We start from the raw sequence: 20149 nt of genomic DNA, 5'->3' as shown, positions 1-20149 counted from the left end.
CTCAAAAAGCAAGGTCTTCAGCTTCTTGCGCAATTCAATAAATGAGGAGGAGGCTCGTATGTGCAGTGGCAGGTCGTTCCATGCTTTAAGAGCAATGGAGGAGAACGCGGAATCACCAGATCTGGTTTTCTGTATGTGTGGAATTTGTGCAAGTAGGAGCCCGGACAAGCGGAGGTGTCTGTAAGGTTTGTGAAAGCACATGTGATTGTTGAGGTATGCTGGGCCAGTGTTATATAGTGGCTTGAAAGTGTAGGTGAGAGGTTTGAATTGTGCCTTGTTTGCCAATGGGGATCCAGTGGGGCTCCTTCAAGTGTGGTGTGCTCTCTCATATTCTTCTGCCAAATAAACTGGTACATACTCGAACAGACAACATAACTCTTATGTGCTACTTATAGAAAGAAGGTGGTACGCCTTCTCCACAACTGTCAAGGTTAGCACAAAATATTTCACATTGGGTGATGCACAACTCTGATATCCATAAAAAGAGTTGTAAGCTAAATAAATGCAATGCTCAAGAGGATGGATCCAAAAGCATGGAAGGAAGAAGTGATTACTATATAAGGCAAATACATTCCAGATAGAGTCCTAACCAATTATGTCAAAAGCTTGTGAATCAGAATCAATATAAAGTGCTTAGCAAAAGTATGAACTGAGCCCCAGGTAGCAGACTCACACATTATTTTGGATGGGTACATTTCCTCTAGTGGAATATATAATTTATGATTACTTAATAGTGGGTTCTTTGCATTTCTTAACATATGAGAATACACAAAACTATCTACTTAGCTATAGATTTTTGTAAGTGCCATACTCAAACAAACAAACTCATAGTTAACAAATAATTGTTTCATTTGCCTATATTGAATAAGGTGGTCCAGGATCCTGTGGGTGGGAAGGGATATTCAAATGTTTAAAGTTTTGATGAAGATTCCTACAAGGGGAAAAGGGCAGTTCCATCTGAGTTAATTTCTTCAAATGCAGAGTCAATATCTAACCCAGACTTAAACAGTGATATGGATATGATTTCTCCGGTTTCTAATGAGCTCCAGACAGGACATAAAAAGCTCAACAGAATTCTTGCAGCATAACTGAGAAGCAGCAGCGACTGAGTGGAATGTGTGCTGAAGTTACTGGGAGAGCAGCAAATTTGAGAGAATTCAAGAAAAACAAAAGCAGGTCTATGGATTTCCCAGAATGACTGTCTGATCTTACTTGCAACTAAATAAACCTTTCTTTAAAGAGAAGAATTAGCTAGATGAGCTCAACACTATAAAGAGCCTGTCTCCTTCTCCAGTGAAGACGACAGAGCTACAACGGTCTGGCCCAAACAGAGAGCTCCTGGGATGGAAAGGTGCATCTGAGTCTCGTCGTTTCTCACCATTTCTGCATCTCGCAGTTGGGATTACAGCTGTGGTTTATGAAGCGTGCCTCATTGCCCATGCGGTAGCTGTCGATCACCATGCCACTGTCCAGGTTCAAGCAGTAGTGGTCACTGTGATTGTGGTATTGCTCAATCATTCTGTTCCTGTAGAGACAAGGAACGATAAATGTTACTGACGTTCATCAGTGAAAAAACTATCCTGAACAAACCTGTTAATCACAAAGCTTTTCTGCAAATATGTCCCTTGTTCCTAATGTGACAAATGCCACTTTGACTTATTAGGATGCAGTCATGCCACTCATTAAAACAGATATATATAATATATAGGGACAACATTAGCAAAGCCTCATAATACAGTTAAAAGTCAACAAAAGGTGTATGGCTGGGATATCCAGCCGAACTTCAATGTATTTGTAAAAATATCAGAAGCATATAATTAAGATGATGGCAGGAAGATAAAGGAAAAGTGCAAATACAACGAGGGGAGGAATTAATATTTGTAAGAAAGGGTAAGGATAATGATTGTATAGCTTATATTGTAACGTAGCACTTCATATCATTGTGTTGCTTTAAATAGGAGGTGTCACCCTATTTAATTTGCATTCAAAAACACAAAAAAAGATAATGAGATTCTTTATCTCAATAGGGTAAGGTGAAGGCACCTGTTGTTGGATCACACAAACCAAGTAGATTCCTCAGTGGTCTTCAAAGTGCAGTTACATTTGTAATATTTATGTAAGACTTGCCTTGGTACTATACAAGAGCTGCTTACTGTCACAGTAACAGCCAGAAGGAAAGAACACACCCTATATTCTAGCTGACCTCCTCCGAACCTGGTGGTCACACTCAACCTAGTTTTATGACTAGAGACTGCTTCTCACAGCCAAAGTCCTGAATGATGATTGTCTGATCTTGGCTCTGTTTCATAAATAGGCACACCCGGGAGTGTATGCAGGAAGCACTTAACATGGACTAATGTTGTACTAATCAGTTGCATTCCTATTGCCAGACCCAACAGTGGGAGTATAGCAGAGTGGTTGGATAATTCATATGTGTGGATTGCCTGGTGCATAGTGCTGCCCAGGCACCTTGGCACAACCTGAAGCATCGGGGTATCTGCTGATGGTTAGACTGGCCAAACTTTACAAAAATCTCCCATCCCGCATGCTGTCAGATAGATCGTAAAGAGCTTTTCATCTAAGGTACTTTGTAAACATATAATGACAAAAGTGCACATTTGTCATGTTTGACTGTCATGCAAACTGAGAGACCGCAGTGATAACAACTGTGTATTACGTTTTGAGGTTCATCTATGGCACCAGTCTGTATAGAAGGTGCTACTGTCTATAAGTCTTGCAGTGTTTTCAGACACAAGGGTGCCTTGACCAACAAAAGTTGTCGATGGCTGGAATATGAAGATTCGCTAGAGCCTTGATAAATCCGACACAGCTGCCACACAACTGCAGAAGGTGGAGGGGACACACTTTAAACCAAAAGGAAGAGCCCAAACTGATAATGCTGGTTGAACAGAAACGTCCTGTGTTTTCTGATATTTAGTATGTACAGGTGTATATATAAAATCAATCTACTAATAAAAAAGTATACCTTCTGTGCAGGTGTGAGCTACTTTTGTGGAGCAAAAGCATTCTAAATGTTCCCTTTTGACCTTTCCCGTTCTGGTATTAAGGTCTAACGGCCAGATTCATCAATGTCCCGTTTTGCGAGTCCTTAATAGCGATTATTAAGGAATCGCTATTAAAGACTCGCAAAACGGGATTCATGTAGAAATCGCAAAAAAAATAGCGATTCCTACAGCTTCCTTATTTGCGATTAGCAAATTGCTAATCGCAAATAAGGAATAACTCCCCATTCATTCCTATGGGCCTACAGGCCCATAGGAATGAATGGGGAGTCATTCCTTATTTGCGATTAGCAATTTGCTAATCGCAAATAAGGATGCGATTTCAAGGGTGCCATGGGCACCCTGTAGCACCCCTGAAATGAAAATGTAGACTGATGTTGCGCACACACATGTCCAAAGGACATGTGTGTGTGTAACATACAACTTAGAAAAATGCACTATAGTGCATTTTTCTAAGTTTTCGCTATTTACCACGAAGTCAGACTTCGCGGTAAATAGCGGCCAAAAATTGCGAATTCGCAAATCTGAAAAGGTTCATGAATTGCATTTAAGGAATCTCAAATAGAGATTCCTTAAATGCAATTCCTCGCAATATAGCGATTTCGCATTTTGCGATTTTTGCATTTGGGATGATGAATCCCAAATGCAAAAATTGCGCTCGCAAAGGGCGAGATTCTCAGAATCTGGCCCTTTGCGAGCCGGATTTTCTTTCATGAATCTGGCTGTAAGATCAGAAGAAAAGAAAGGAAAATGCTACTTACCCTGTATGCATCTGTTCTGGGCATGTAGAGATGTAGATTCACATGCTTTGCATAAGTTTGCCATCTAGTGTTGGGTCCGGATCTTTGCACTTTGTTTTTGTTCGAAGAAGTCTTTTCCAGGCACGAGGTAGGTGACTCCTCCTTTCGGTGATAGTGAGCATGGGTATAGACTCCATTGTTAGATTGTTTTCCCGCAGAGGGTGAGAATGGAGTTAGTAAGAGTAGAATAGAGATGTCCATGTGTATGTATCGAAGTAAGATATTACTAGAACAGGTACAGATACCCGGGAAGGTGACCATGTGAATCTATGGCTCTACATGACAAGAACCGATGCATACTGGGTAAGTAGCATTTTCGGTTCGAGACATGTAAGCTGTAGATCACATGCTTTGCGTAGACTATACAGCAGTAATTTCCCAATGCGGTGGCTAACCTGTCTCTGTTGCAGTGGTTTGAAATAGTGTACGTAGAACTGCCTGGCCTACATTAGCTCGTTGTCTAGGTAATACATCTACACAGTAGTGTTTTGTAAATGTGTGTGGTGTAGACCATATTGCAGCTTTACAGATGTCAGCTATGGGAGTGTTTCCTAAGAAAGCCTTAGAAGCCCCTAGTTTGTGGGTGGAATGTGCCCTAGGGGGAATTGGTAAAATTCTCTTTACTTTTGCATTGCAAGTTTGAATGCATTTAACTATCTATAGTGCAATACCTGACTTAGAAATGGGATTGCCTTTGTGTGGTGGAGCAAAAGCGACAAAGAGCTGGTTAGTTTTACAAAAAGGTTTTGCCCTCTATGCAATATAGTAATGCTCTTTTAACATCCAAGGTATGTAGAGCACGTTCTGCCACCAAATCTGGCCGAGGAAAAAACACAGGCAACTCATCAGATTGGTTGATGTGGAAGACAGAAACCACTTTAGGTAGAAGGAAAATGCTACTTACCAGTATGCATCTGTTCTTGGCATGTAGGGCTGCTGACATTCATATCTTTGCATAGATCGCCGCCTAGTGTTGGGTCCGGATGATTGCACTTTGTTGTCTTGGAAGAGTCTTCGAAGTATCACGAGATAGGTGGCTCCTCCCTTGGACTACAGTGCGCATGGGCATCCACTCCATCCTTAGATTGTTTTTCGCCATTGTGGCAAAGATGGAGTATAGTAGAGTAAAGATGGCCATGTAAAGAAAACCCTGCAGTTGCGACAGGCCCTGGGGAGGAGGGTGGGCGATATGAATGTCAGCAGCCCTACATGCCAAGAACAGATGCATACTGGTAAGTAGCATTTTCCGTTCGAGGCATGTGGGCTGCTGAATTCATATCTTTGCATAGACTGTATAGCAGTACCTCCTCTAGCGGTGGACGCCTGCCCCAGCTGCAGCAGTCTGAAAAAGAGTTTTGAGGACAGCTTGGCCTACAGCAGCTTGCTGCTTTGATTGCACAGCTACACAATAGTGTTTAGTGAAAGTGTGTATGGTAGACCATGTGGCTGCCTTACAGATGTCTTCTAGTGGAATGTTTCCTAGGAAAGCCATGGATGCCCCCATTTTGCGCGTGGAGTGTGCTCTTGGGGGTACTGTTAGAGTGCGTTTAGCTTTGTGGTAGCATATTTGGATGCATTTAACTATCCATCTAGCTATTCCTGATTTAGAGATGGGGTTACCTTTATGTTGTGGTGAGAAAGCAACAAACAGTTGCTTTGTCTTTCTGAATGGTTTAGTTCTGTCAATATAATATAACAGAGCTCTTCTTACATCTAGTGTATGTAAGGCTCTTTTATCTAGTGACTGCGGGTTTTGGAAGAAAACTGGAAGTTCAATGGACTGATTGAAATGGAAAGTGGAAATGACCTTTGGCATGAATTGTGGGTTAGTACGTAGTACCACCTTATTTGCATGTATTTGCATGTAAGGTTCCTGAATAGTTAAAGCCTGTAACTCACTTACTCGTCTGAGTGAAGAGATTGCAATTAAAAAAGCCACCTTCCATGTCAGAAATTGCAGTTCACATGAGTGGAGTGGTTCAAAAGGAGGTCCTATAAGTCTGGTAAGTACTATATTTAAGTTCCAGACCGGTAAAGGTGGATGTTTGGGAGGGATTATCCTTTTAAGCCCTTCCATGAAAGCCTTGATTGTTGGAACTCTGAACAGAGACAGGTGTTGTCTGTTTTGGAGGTAAGCTGCTATAGCTGTAAGATGAAGTCTTATTGAAGAGTATGCTAGATTGCATCTTTGAAGATGCAAAAGGTAACAGATAATGTTTTGTATTGAAGCGTCTAATGGATTGATTTGGTTATTGTTGCAATAAATTACAAATCTTTTCCATTTGGCTGCATAGCATGCTCTAGTGGTTGGGCGTCTGGCCTCTTTAATAATGTTCATACAATCAGGAGGCAAATTGAGATATCCAAATTCTAAGACTTCAGGAGCCAGATCGCTAGGTTCAGTTGATTGGGATCTGGGTGCCTGATTTCTCCATGGTTCTGAGTTAGGAGATGTGGCGATAGACGCAGTCTTTGGTGTGGAACCACGGAGAGTTCTAGGAATGTTGTGTACCATGGTTGTCTGGCCCATGTTGGAGCAACCAGGATCAGTGTCAGAGACTGCAGACGTAGTTTGCATGCCACTAGCGGAATCAGTGGGGCTGGTGGAAAAGCGTACGCAAATCTGCCTGACCAGTCCATCCATATCGCATTGCCCTGTGACAACGGATGTGGGAACCTGGCGGCAAAGTACTGGCATTTGGAGTTTTCGTTTGTGGCAAACAGATCTATTTCTGGATGCCCCATTCTTGGAAGAATGGTTGGAGAGCTTGAGGATGAATCTCCCATTCGTGTATCTGTTGGCTGTGTCTGCTTAACAGATCCGCTATTTGATTGTCTTTCCCTGGCAGGTGTTGTGCTAGGAGAAAGATGTTCTTTGGAATTGCCCACTTCCATATACTCTGCGCTAAGTGAGAAAGCTGTAGAGAGTGAGTCCCTCCCTGTTTTTGGATGTAATACATGGCTGTCATGTTGTCCGTCCGGATCAACACCGCCTTGTTGTATATGTGGTTTTGGAACGCTTTCAGTGCCAGAAAATCTGCTAGCAACTCTAAGTGGTTGATATGCAGTGTCTTTTGCTTGGCTGTCCAGAGTCCCTGGACTGTGTATTGATGTAGGTGGGCTCCCCATCCTGTCAGTGATGCGTCCGCTGTCAATACTACTTGTGGAACTGTGTAGTATTCGGAGTTATATATTTATGTTCTTGCATTTCTCTGTATCTAGCTGCTCAGCCAGTGTGAGTGTTCCAGGTAAGAATGTTGGTGTGATTGACATGTATGGAATGCTTGGGTGCTTGGTTTGAGAGTTGGCAGTTGAGAATGGGCTGAGTAGCTAGGAGGCTTCTCCTGGTGGGGCTACTAGTTTCACAGTTATACTTCTTGCTATCCTGCTAATGGCTGAATAAACCTACTTCATAACTCTACTTCATCTGCCTCGGCTACATCTTCATGTGTGTGTATGGATCTAAAATACCACATATTTTATGGCGACAATCCGGAGACTTTCCTGCGCATAACATGCCATCTAACAGGAATTAGAACTATCCAGTAACGTTTATGGAACAAGAAACTAGCATCTCAAGAAGAAGAAACCTATACAAACGCAAAAAGAAGCCCCACCAGTGTCAACTACACCCGACAGCCTAGTCCAGTCGTACTGTCAAGTCATCATAAAACAAAGTCTCTGCGTCGAAAATCATCTATGAAGCTCCCTATATGACGCAGAGGAAACAACATCTCTTCTAATGCCTTTGTAAACAAGCTGTGCCAGCACGGAACCTGTCTGTGAAAGTGAGGTATTTGGTGTCTCTCTCCGTGTTGGGACAAGTGCGTGGTACATGACTCTCTTTTACTCGATGTTGGATGTGTAACCATCTTCATGTGCGTAACCATCTTCTTGTACGTGTATTCATCCGTACTAATACTGTACATGGATGAGATATCATTATGACTGCCTGCTTAATTTGTCAACGACCTCTGTGACAGTATCACGGTTGTACTTTATTCTCAACCAGAATCGTCCTTGCCTAACTGGGAGGAGACCGACACAGTGAGTGGGAGGAAGTCGACACAGTGAGTGAAGTTCTTCGTAAAAAAAATATATATAAAAAAAAGACGTTTTAGTGTATTTTTGCAAGGCTTCACAATATGACAGTTTGGTTTTGTTTTAAAAATTTTAAATGGCTCATGCAACTTACCTTGAGCACATTGCCGCGCGGAGCCTCGCATCAATCTTCTGTGACGTCTTCTTTCTTCAAGGCTGGCGTGACTGCAATTGTACGTCTGGCAGCAGGAGCGTGCCGTGAACCATTCTGCAGACGTCTCCTGAGCATGCCGTCATTTTAGGATTTACATAATCAGGCATTTTGTGTGACTCATATGCTCCGTGGTGCTCTGCCAGTCACTGTCCAATCAATAAAGTTTTCTCTCCAGTATCGGAACCTCTCCGCTTCGCTTGGCACATCGTTTGGGCACATCCTTCGAGCAAAGTAATTTTATTTGGAAAAGGGACACCAGACTTCCTTCAACTTCAACGTCTGGTATTATGCCTTTTATTTCACGGTTATTGAACAATGCCGAAAATCTTCGTGGTGAGTTACTTATGTTGTTTAATTGCTCCAACACGTTCTCAAATTCGGTTGGCATGATGTTTGCTGCCCAGCACTCTGACTTGCTGCATAGTACTTGGGAATGTACCTTTGCGAAGTTTTCTCTTCAGGATTGTCACCGAAACATTTTCAAGCGCCTATCTTTCCATATCGGTGACAGGCACACCTATGACTATGGTTATTCATCAAGCATGTTTTTATTTTACAGGTTGTTTATTTAAAAATGTGTGTGTTCTTGATCTGACTTGTCAAAATTTTAACGATAGTGACACATTACGTAGGTTGGGTTCTCTCACCCTCATGTTTGCATAACTGTGTTTTTGAAATATGGGTTCCCCTCTTTTATTTGTTCTACATGGTTTTGGGTTCCCTCACTATTACAGTTATAGTACTTTTGTTAGCTCTACTTTGGTTTAGGGTTCTAAAACCCTTAAGTCTGTATTTAAGTTTGGAATGTGTCCTCTTACTCATATCTACGCAACAGTTTTGATTAAGGGTTCTCTCACCCTCGTCATTTAGGGTTCTCTCACCCTCATCTCCGTGGTTAAATTTGGTACATGAGTTCTCTTACTCATGTCTGCGCAAGAGTTTTAATTAGGGTTCTCTCACCCTCTTTTGTGCATCATTGTATCCCTGTTTTGGGATGGGTTTGGGTTGCAGTCCCATTTTCCCTCATAGTCCTTTTATTATTTGTTAACCCTCTTGTCTGGGTTATAGGGTCTAAGTTTCTTCTTAGGACTTTAAACCCTCTCTGCCTATGTTGGACACCTTGTTGTACATAATTTTCTTTTGTGCAATGTCTCGTGTCCAGTGTGTAAGACGCCCTGTGCATCACATTTCATTTACGTTTAGTCATTATTTGACTCACTATGTCTTGTGTGTAAGCTGATTGTGCTTCACTTGTTCTATGTGTTGGTTTGACACATTGTGCTGCACCTGTTCGTACCGTTTGTATTTTTGGGTATGTCCCTATAAAACATTCGTGTATGGGTAAGCCCATACTTTCATGGTTCCTCACATGAGGAGTGGAATTTTGCCACAATGTGCTGCACTATCTTGTGCCGCGAGTGTTCTCAGCTCTACCCTTTGTAACACATTCGTTTATGGGTAGCCCCATATTTTCATTGTTCCTCACATGAGGAGTGGAATTTTGCCACATTGTGCTGCACCTTCCAGTGCTGCGTGTGTTCTTAGGCTTGTCCTTTGTACACCTTCGTTCTGGGTTTAGCCCTTGTTTTCTCAGTTCCTCATTTGAGGAGTGGCTTTTGTCTGCCACAGTCTACCTTTATGGAGGTCTTTCCTTCATTCTAGGTCTTACTCACTTGCTGTGTGAGTAAATTTTTATCTTTTTCAATATTAAAGAAGGAGGATAGTGTCAGTGCTTGTGTTTACTGTCTCTTTCTTCCTTCTTTACCTTGTTTGTCTGTTTTCCCTCTCGTGGTGTGGGTTTCCTCCTCATCCCTGGGTTTACGGACTTTTAATATTATTATCATTTGTAATTTCATTGTATATTGTTTTTCTCTTCGCTGATTGTTTCTTCTTTCTTTTCTTTTCGTGAGGAAGAGGATAATGTAGTATTCTGAGTTATATATTTATGTTCTTGCATTTCTCTGCATCTAGCTGCTCAGCCAGTGTGAGTGTTCCAGGTAAGAATGTTGGTGTGATTGACATGTATGGAATGCTTGGGTGCTTGGTTTGAGAGTTGGCAGTTGAGAATGGGCTGAGTAGCTAGGAGGCTGCTCCTGGTGGGGCTACTAGTTTCACATTTATACTTCTTGCTATCCTGCTAATGGCTGAATAAACCTACTTCATAACTCTACTTCATCTGCCTCGGCTACATCTTCATGTGTGTGTCTGGATCTAAAATACCACAAACTGGCTCTTGGAACAGTCGCCCCTTGAAAAGGTTTTGTGGATTCCACCACTGCAGAGTTGTATGCGCGACTGTCTACCAACACTAGGTCTTTTAGTTGTCCTTGAGCCTGGTTCCACTGCCTTGCTAGGCATTCTTGTACGCATTTGAAGTCTGGCATGGGGGACAATGAATATGCAGGAGGCCATCATGCCTATGAGTTGCATGAACACTCGAGCTGGTAGGGAGTGTTTTGGCTGAAACCTTTGGATTAGTGTCTACATGTTGGCTATCCTGACTGGATTGGGATATGCCTTTGCTACTGATGTATGTATTGTAGCTCCCAGATATTGTTGTATGTGGGAGGGTTGCAGATGAGATTTTGGGTAATTTATTGAGAAACCCAGACTGTGCAGCAGCTGGAGGGTTTGAGACGTATGATTTGCACATTGGGTGTGTGACTTGGTTTTTATGAGCCAATCGTCGAGATAGGGAAACACGTGGATGTGTTGCCGCCTGAGGTGTGCTGCCACTACAGCTAGGCACTTGGTGAACACCCTTGGAGCTGTAGTTACTCCAAAGGAGAGAACTTTGAATTGAAAGTGTTGCCCTTGTATTGTGAACTGGAGATATTTCCTGTGAGCTGGGTATATAGGAATGTGGAAGTATGCGTCTTTGAGGTCTAATGTGGCAAGGAAGTAGCCCTGCTGAAGCAGTGGGAGAACTTGCTTGTAAGGTTATCTTATGGAAGTGCTCTGATAGTATGTATTGGTTCAGAGGTCTGAGGTCCAAAATGGGTCTGAGCGACCCGTCCTTTTTAGGTCTCGCCCTGGAATTCGCATCCAAAGGATGCGTCCAGGGTCGGAGACTTATAGCGAGCTGACACGGGGGAATGACGGACAAAAATCTGTCACGCGCTTCTCCCCGGCTGGATTCAGCTGCTTGCACGCGCACCAACATTCACGCATGCGCACATCACAGGCACACGCATACACAGCACTCACGCATGCGCACATACACACGCGCTGCTTACTTTCACTTTGCAACCCCCCCCACCAGTCATCGGATTTTTTTACACATGCACGCATGCATGCATACATACACACACACAGACACACGCGCACGCACAGGCACACACAGGCACACAGACAGACACACACGCGCGCGCGCGCACATGTCCCCTCCCCCCCCTCACACCCCACTCACCGAGTTCTTTTAGTGTGTCCCTCTCTCCTTCCCTCTCTCCTTCGGCAGGCAGCGGGTCATCCTAGTAGCAGGCGGGGCTCTCCACGAGCACAGGAGCCCCGCTAGCTGACACGCAAATCTTCCGGCAATCTTCCGGCTCACGGGCACAGGAGCGCGGGGTAGGCTCCCGTCTGCTTCCTGTCTTTTTGCGGCCCCGCCCCCGTCCCAACACAGGTTGCCTGGCTTCCTGTTCGAGCCGGGCTGCGGCGGTGAGTTTTTGCATGTTCTACAACTTTAAATTGTATGTCTATATAGTCAATTAAAATGATAAATAAGTCCACAAAGCTAAGTAGTCACATATATAGGCTTCTAATGTATAAACGGTCTTGACTTGTTTATGCCATGATGCGATGCCCACTCATAGGTCGCCACCCAGCTGGATGAGACAGCGTAACCGCCATTGGCTGAAGAAAACTGTAAAACGCAAGGCGATTGGTTACTATGGTTCAGCTGATGTTTTGGAAGTTAGACTTAAAGCTCATACAGCCCTTCCTTCTGCAGAGCGCTACTACTGGCTGGTGTGGCGCTAAGTAAAAGAAACTGCAGTAAAACACCTCGCAGCGCCGCGGTTAGACATGTAAGCGGTGGTGTGATATCCAAATCTTATTTGTTTGCCACTAGATGATCGTGAGGAAATCTCCTTCTCTTATTCTGCCTCCCTTTTCCTCCGGCCACAACCGGTGTCACGTGGATGCAGACTGAAACCTAGTACCCGTAGCATCATAAGTGTATGCTTAAGGCTTGGGAACCGGAAGGCAGATTGGGGTGGACTCCGGGGCCGGCCACCTCAGGGAGAGGATGGAGCCGCTGCAGAGGAATGGCTACCAGGGGCACGGCCGGTACGTGCTGGCAGTGGACGTGGGCAGCACCGTCCTCAAATGTCACGTCTACGACAAGGCGGCGGCGGTCAGGGGAGCCGGCAGCAAGAAGGTGACTGTGGGGAAAGAAAGGGGGTTGTGGGAGAGAAGGAGGGGTGTGTCGGCTGGGAGTGCATGAAAAGACCCGGGCTGTAATAAACAGACAGTGGGACAATGCAGGCTTGCAAGAAGAGGCAGAGAAGGGAATGCAAGAGCGGAGGTTATGCAGAGCTGTCAAGTTTCCTAAGTCTATGCTTCAGTGGGTCACCCGGCCCAAGTTTTTCCTTTGCTTTTTGGGACTTAGAATAGTTCTTTTTATGGAGGGGTAAACCGGACTGCAAGTAGTGGGTCACCCGGCCCAAGTTTTTCCTTTGCTTTTTGGGACTTAAAATAGTTCTTTTTATGGAGGGGTAAACCGGACTGCAAGTCCCAGCATGCAAAGGAAATCCTTGAATTGATGACTTACTCACGACCATGGGGAACTCAAGAACTCTGTCTGTGATACATTTCAACTCACCCTCATTTTGGGGGGTGTCCCACACACCTTAGACTCATCTTCACCTTCCAAACGAGCAATGTCTTCCTTGGACTTCAACAGGGTCACAGAGGAACCTCCTCGCCTTCCAAAAATGCTTCAATTGAGTTCAATAGGCTCCCCCTCAAAGGACCCCCAATTTACACACACTTAGGATACGCAAAAGCTTAGGGGTGCGGTGCTTTGCCTAAGAATGGTCTGAGACAGAAGCATGTGGGAACGGGCTGCATAGGAGAATGCTTTGTAATGCATTAAAGAGACGAGTGCAGTGCAGAATATCCACTGTAGCACTTGCTCAGTGTGCCATGCAGTGTCCTCGAAAGAGAGAAAACTAAATAAATACAAATATATATTATATATATATATATATATATATATAATCAAGTAGTCAGTGCTATGTAGGTTCTGCAGCTGTTGGAACATTGAGGCATAACGCATACTCCGTGCACTATGATTACTGATAACTGAAGTGTAAAAGTGCACTGGTCCTTTATCACGTAGCAGTGTGAAGTGCAATTGCTGAACTTGGCACACAGCTCAAAAGGTGGTAGATACATAATTAGGTTATGGAGACGTGGCATGCCTATGGTATTTTTTAAACGAGCAATCTTTCTCTATGCATTTTCTGGTTATGTGTCATGAATTATGTGGCAAGTGATACATTATGTGGCAAGCGATGAATTATGTGGCAAGTGATACATTATGTGGCAAGCGATGAATTATGTGGCAAGTGATAAATTATTTTGCTAGTGATAAATTATGTGGCAAGTGATAAATTATGTGTCATGAATTATGTGGCAAGTGATACATTATGTGGCAAGCGATGAATTATGTGGCAAGTGATACATTATGTGGCAAGCGATGAATTATGTGGCAAGTGATACATTATGTGGCAAGTGATAAATTATGTGTCATGAATTATGTGGCAAGTGATAAATTATGTGGCAAGCGATGAATTATGTGGCAAGTGATACATTATTTGGCAAGTGATGAATTATGTGGAGGGGAGGGGCTATAATCATGCAGAAGACGCCATTTTGCTGCTGCATAAGTCATAGGTGGGCTGCATCATTATATGTCAATATGCAACATATTTTATATGTCCCTTTTTATAAAAACAAAACATAACTACTGCAAAAAAAAATTCTTTTATGCAAACAAATTTAAATACTGCATAAATAATTTTAACAACAAATACTTTATATGTAGCTTTTTATGTACATAAGAAAACTATAGCATAAAGCAAAAAACATTGCCATTTACAATAATAATAGCTCAAACTTAAATAATGCGAGACCTATTGCATTGCAAATGCTTGTTGGGAATTAGGAAGTATAGAGAATATACTCCTGTTCCTTGGTGTTGAAAAGGGACTGGCTCTATGGCGCCCTTTTGTAGCATGGATTGGACCTCTTGCTGTAACAGTGTTATGTGTTCTTTGAACATAGGACGGTGTTTGGGTGGTGTAGAAGTGAGTTCCAGGCAATAAGGAGTTGTTTCTGTCCTGTAACTCCAGTTCTGTAGTAGGGGTATCTCTGTTATAGTCATAATCTAGTGAATAGTCCCGCCCATGTGCGTGGACCCCGGAGCAATCAAAAATAATCTCTTAAGGTGTCGAAAAATGCAGAACTGCACAGACACTTAAGAGAGAATTTATAGACAGATAATGCAGCCTATATCCACAGGCTACACTGTCCAGTACTTCAACTAGAAATTCCACCAAAAATCCACAAACAGCCAAGCCTGTCCAGATTTCCCTTGCTTTAACAGCAAAAACCATCTGGAATGATAGAGAGAAAGACCTGGACAGACAAGCCCCATAGGCTGCCATTATATGGCTCAAAACAGGATACTGTGCCTTTAAGAGAACCTTCCAGAACTTCACAGTATCCCAGAATGCACTGCAGGTCCCTTTTACTTTCAGTTCTTTTTGAAGGCGTAACACGCCAGACCTGTAGCATTCTTTACATGAATATCTCTCTCCACCGGGGAGGAGGGCGGGTGCTTATGACTATAACAGAGATACCCCTACTACAGAACTGGAGTTACAGGACAGAAACTACTCCTTCTGTAGTAGGGGATCTCTGTGTATAGTCATAATCTAGTGAATAGAATGGCAAGCCCATCCCCACACCAAAGCGGCGGTGGAGAACAGAGAAATAATACCACTATTAAGCGAACAGATTTCGCAGCGAAGCCTGCCCAACCTGAGCGTCTGCCCTGGCATCAGTGTCCAGGCAGTAATGCCTAGCAAAGGTATGGACCGACTTCCAAGTGGCCGCCTTGCAGATTTCTGCAATTGGAACATTACGGAGCAAAGCAGTCGTGGCAGCTTTGCCTCTGGTGGAATGAGCCTTAGGCTTACCCCCTAAGGTCTTATTAGTTTTTTGGTAACACAATTGTATACAGGACACAATCCACCTAGAGATGGACTGTTTAGAGGTAGCAAGACCCGTCCTGACTGATCCATAATTGATAAACAATTGGTCAGACCTACGAATATCCTTGGTCTTATCCAGATAAAATTTCAACACCCTCCTAACATCCAGGGAACGCAGGGACCTTTCCGCTGGAGAGGAAGGATTCTGAAACAAACGTAGGCAAAGTTATGGTCTGGTTAACATGAAAGTCAGATATAACTTTAGGAAGAAACTTAGGGTGAGTACGCATAACAACCTTAGCAGCATGAAATACAGTATAAGGTTCTTGGCAACACAACGCCTGAATTTCACTCACCCTGCGGGCCGATGTAATGGCCACGAGGAACGCCGCCTTCCAGGACAGGTGCTGCAACGAAGCCTTATGAATAGGTTCAAAAGGCTCCATCAATCTGGACAGCACCACATTCAATTCCCATGAAGGCGAAGGAAGCCGGACAGGAGGGAACACTTTCTACAAGCCTTCCAAAAAATCTTTGATCACAGGGATCTGGAAGAAGGAAGTCTGTGAAGGGCATTTCCTGTAGGCAGTCAATGCAGCCAGATGCACCTTAATGGAATGGACATTAAGGCCAGACTGCGCTAGATGGAGAAGATATGGAAGGATGACATCTTCCTTACATGTCATCGGGTCATAGTTCTTGGACTTGCACCAGATGCAAAACCTCTTCCACTTGTAAGCATAAGAAGTCCTAGTGAAAGGTCGCTTAGCCTCCTTCAGTATGTCCATGCAATCTTCAGGTAGATTCAGATGGCCATATTGCACTATCTCAGGAGCCATGCCGCCAAACTCAAAGACGAGAGGTTGGGGTGTAACATCTGCCCCCCGAACTTCGTGAGAAGGTCCGGCCTGCACGGCAACTGTATGTGAGGAAGGAGAGACCGGTGAAGCAGGTCCGTGAACCACCACTGTCTGGGCCATTCCGGGGCAATCAGGATCATCCGCGCCCTGGACTGGGACAGCTTGATGAGCACCGCCGGAATCAGGGGAATGGGTGGAAAAGCGTACAGAAAGCTGTTCGACCAGCTGATCCATAGCGCATTCCCCAACGTCCCTGGCTGGTAGTACCTGGAGGCGAAGTCTCAGCATTTGCTGTTTTCGGCGGTGGCGAACAGGTCTATGTCTGGAGTCCCCCACCGTGCGAAGACTTCTCCTAGCACTTCGTCGTTTATGACCCATTCGTGGTTTTCCTGAATCAGTCTGCTCAGTGCGTCTGCCTGAACATTCTGCACACCTAGTAGATGGGTGGCCGTTATCGTCAGTCCTCTAGCCAGAAGCCAGTGCCAGATCACCTGCACCTCCTGCGACAGAGTGCGCGATCTCGACCCCCCCTGCTTGTTGAGGTAATACATCGTGGTCGTATTGTCCGTCTGAACAAGCAAAGAGTTGGTCCGGAAGGACGGAAGAAAGGCCTTCAGCGCCAAGTGAACAGCTCTGAGTTCCAGGAAATTGATGTGGTATGTGGACTCCACCTAGGACCACGTCCCTTGAATCTGTAAGTCTCCGGAGTGCGCCCCCCAGCCGTGGAGAGACGCATCCGTCACAATAGTCTGCGTGGGAATGTCCTTGTGGAAGGGAACCCCTCTCAGGAGATTCTCTGCTGTACACCACCACTTCAGAGACTGAAGAGCATGCAGAGACAGTCGTATCTTGTCGTCCCAAGATCCTTTCCTCTGATCCCACTGATCCTCCAAGCACTCCTGCAATGGTCTCATGTGCAGCCGTGCATTTGGCGTGAGGAAGATACAAGAGGCCATTGACCCCAGTAGAGAAGACACCGTCCTCACTGTTGTAGATGGAGTGGTCATAAGAGCCTGCGCCTTCCGAAGGAGTGATAATCGTCTCTCCTCCGAATGAGACACGCTTGCTGACAGCATATTGATAGAGGCTCCCAAGTACTGTATGTACTGGACCGGAGTCGGGACAGACTTGGACATGTTGATGTGCAACCCCAGCTTGTTCAAGAGAACGCACGTCTTCCGGAAATGCGCTTGAGCTTCCGAGAAGGAGGAGGCCTTGATCAACCAATCGTCCAGGTAAGGGTAGACAAACACCTTGTTCTTCCTTAGGTGTGCGGCTACCACTGCCATGCACTTCGAGAATGTCCTGGGCGCAGACTTCAGTCCGAATGGCAGTACTGTGTACTGATAATGATTGGCGCCGACTTGGAATCGCAGGAACTTCCTGTGCTTGTGTGCAATGGGCACATGGAAGTATGCATCCTGTAGGTCTATGGCACACAGCCAGTCTCCCTGTTGCAGCTGAGGATAAATCTGATGCAACGACAGCATACGAAACTTCTCTCTGCGAATCCACTTGTTTGCTTGTCGCAAATCCAGAATGGGCCTGAACTCGTTCTTGTCCTTTTTGCGGACCAGGAAGAACCGGGAGTACAGACCTTTTCCTCTTTGAGACAGAGGTACGTCTTCTATCGCCTGTGAGAAGTTGGCCTGACATGCAGTGCTCACTATTCTAGTGATCACTATGTATCAGTCCAAACAACCCTTATTGATGATTGGTTGTAAGTCAACCTTATAGACCAGCTATCCTAGTAGCATGGATACGAGCAGTCTAAGGCTAAGACTCTAGAGGGCGTGTTAAGCCAGCTGTTTTACCATCACATTACCCCTTGAACACCAAGTGAAAGGACACCACACAAGTTGTTATCAAAAATAAAGTATATTTATTTATAACAGGACTACCCTGGCTCTTTATGAGACAGGGAGCTAAGCACACAACAAAACTCTTAAAGAAACACTGAAAGTCGCACAATTTACACAGATGCCCGAGGGGCACGAAAAACCATATACTATGAAAATGGAATGCGAAATTACTAGCAGGTAAGTAATACTTTTCTAGACTTTAGAATCGCTAGGCCTACAATACTAAACACTTAGGTTAGGAGCAGGAGGCCTGTGGACGTCGTGTGCAGAGTGGGAACTCTCACGCGTAAGGCGGGAAAAAGTCTATGGATGCTAGCAATTGCAAAGTTACTGTTCTCGGGCGAACCCGACTAGGTGGGTCGAAAACGGGGGTGGATCCGAACACTTAGGGTGTTGGACTATGCTGGAGCACCGGAGTACTCAGTTTACCTAGCCCAGGGGCTGCGGCTGCATAGGGTTGAAGTTGCGTCGGAAACCCTCGTTGAAGAACCAGGAGCCTGAAGAAAGAAGTTGCTGGCAGGCGGCCAGTGAAGAAAGTTCGGAGTGATCCAAGCCTGGATCAAGGAGGAAGAAACCTGTAAGCAGAGGGGACCAAGTTCTGAATCACTAGCCAGTGATTTGAGTGGGCACCAGGATGGCACCGGACGAAGTCACCTCAGCCAGGTGAGTGGGCGCTGCTGGGCTCTGCAGTCTCTCGGACCAGGAGGCGTTGTCGGCGACCAGGATGGAGGTGCGAGCTGTCCCACGAAGGTACTTGCTGTCGACGTCGATGGACCCAGGATTGGGGCAACAAGTCTTGGCAAATGCAAGGCCCACGCAGTGGACCTAAAATGGCGTCTTGAGTGGACCAGGAGGGTCCAGGGTGCTTCTCTGAAGAAGGGAAGCAAGGGCCAGTCTGGAGCAACCAGACCAGCGGTGTTTGTCGTTAGAGTTCGTCGTCAGAGGGTCACTAGCCAACGGGCAAGTGACCTGGACAACGCGGTGAGCAGCAAAAAGCAGAATGGCCCCACGCAGATCTCGTGGATGCAGGGGGGCTGAACTTCGGTGCTGGAGCTGCTCAGGATCGGGGCTTCTCTTACCCCAAAGCACTCAGTCGAGGGTCACTCGGGAGTCGTGCTGGACAAGCGTCGTGCAGTTCTGAAGATGGCCGGTCCCTCGAGGTCTCGTCACACCCACGGATCACAGCTGGGCTGATGATGTAGGTTGAGGTCAGAGGTGCCAGGGAAGCCGGTTCTCGTCGTGCTGGAGCAGTCTTGATCCGAAGGAGAGACTGGCAACAAACCGCGATGCTTGGTTGGTGCCTGCTGCTGCAGGGTGACTACTCCTTAGTCACAAGGGAGAATCTTGGGAAGAGTCTTGAGTTCCTTTCGTAGAAAGTAGTTTCAGGATTCAAAGATGATCTGATCTGGAAGGGGGCCAGGTCCTACCTTTATCCTGCAAAAAGGGGCTGGCACGCGACTAAGTCCTGCCCTATGGGTGGGACCAGGAGGGGGGTGGTTACACCCCTCTCCTTTGGCGGGCTTTCCCCAGGCCAGGGGCTGGAGTGCCCCTGGAACTGGTTTCAGCCGGCCTATGCACAGTGAGCACCGGGGTGCCACTTGCAGTCACCTTCCTCTAAAGCCCTGCCTACCTAGGATACACAAAATCCTGTCTGGGACGGTGCTGGCACCGCCCCTGGCAGGAAACCCTTTGTCCTTGCCTCCTGGGCTGGGAGGACTCCCAGCAGCAGGAGGGCAGACTTGTGTCTCGGTGGCAGCATCCATTTTGTGGAGCTAAGGCTCTGTCTGAATTTTAACCGGGGTTACAGGTTACATACATGTCGTGTCCCTCTAGAAGGGTGGAATGCTAACCCCGTCGCCAGAATTGGCGCGGGGTTAGTATTCCAATTCGTATGACACCTTACTCGACATGTTTTGATAAAGCGATACCAGAGTTGGCACATAACCGCGAGGATTATAATGCACTTAAGAGTATATGGTATGCGATATCATGGAAACGGCTAAGGGATGGATCCTGAAAGCCGCAGACAGGCTCAGCTCATGCCAGAGCACCATCTCACACGATTCCAAGCACTCTGCCTTCAGGATTGTTAAGGCCTGCCATAGGAGTGACTGATAGGAGATCTGTGT

General features: G+C 45.5%; 1 protein-coding gene across 2 annotated transcripts in view; it reads right to left on the bottom strand.

Moving 5' to 3' along the window:
• The window catches only part of ASH1L (ASH1 like histone lysine methyltransferase), a 709056-nt gene that overhangs the window by 207943 nt on the left and 480964 nt on the right, over positions 1–20149 (bottom strand). For both annotated transcript variants that reach the window (XM_078670708.1, XM_078670709.1), the window contains exon 12: positions 1379–1525. In XM_078670708.1, the coding sequence (XP_078526834.1) occupies positions 1379–1525 (147 nt within the window). The remainder of the gene's footprint in view (positions 1–1378; positions 1526–20149) is intronic.

This window comes from Lissotriton helveticus, chromosome 12, assembly GCF_964261635.1.
Source record: "Lissotriton helveticus chromosome 12, aLisHel1.1, whole genome shotgun sequence".
NCBI lineage: Eukaryota > Metazoa > Chordata > Amphibia > Caudata > Salamandridae > Lissotriton > Lissotriton helveticus.
Note: the sequence above shows the minus strand (reverse complement) of the source record. Positions and strands in the feature narration are given on the sequence as shown.